Consider the following 268-nt stretch of genomic DNA (forward strand, 5'->3'; position numbering starts at 1 on the left):
CGGGCTCGGCTCCCACCACCCCCGTCAGGAATCAGCCAGCCCAGCTGTCTCTCGTCCCCGGCTGTCAGTCGGCTGCCTCCTCGTCGGAGAAGTCCAGGTCTTCCACAACGTCCTCGGGTCCCTGTGCCAGCTGCTGCAGCTCTGCCCGAGACAGATGTTTCCTGGCACCCTTGTGCTCCCTCCGCTGTGGCCTGTCGCCTCCCCCTGCGGAAGGGAGAGAAGAGGGAGAGGTGTAAATCCTGCCTTGTGGGGGGGGGGGGGGGGGGGG

General features: G+C 67.5%; 1 protein-coding gene across 1 annotated transcript in view; it reads right to left on the reverse strand.

Annotated features, from left to right (window-relative positions):
- Window positions 1–9: 9 nt before the first annotated feature.
- NOC2L (NOC2-like nucleolar associated transcriptional repressor) overlaps window positions 10–268 on the reverse strand; it is an 87,327-nt gene continuing 87,068 nt past the window's right edge. Inside the window, exon 17 of the mRNA XM_015411658.1 lies at window positions 10–204. Coding sequence (XP_015267144.1) covers window positions 65–204 — 140 coding nt within the window. The 3' untranslated portion in view covers window positions 10–64. The remainder of the gene's footprint in view (window positions 205–268) is intronic.

The sequence above is a fragment of the Gekko japonicus genome, unplaced genomic scaffold (genome assembly GCF_001447785.1).
Source record: "Gekko japonicus isolate JY-2015 unplaced genomic scaffold, Gekko_japonicus_V1.1 scaffold76, whole genome shotgun sequence".
NCBI classification, from domain to species: Eukaryota; Metazoa; Chordata; class Lepidosauria; order Squamata; family Gekkonidae; genus Gekko; species Gekko japonicus.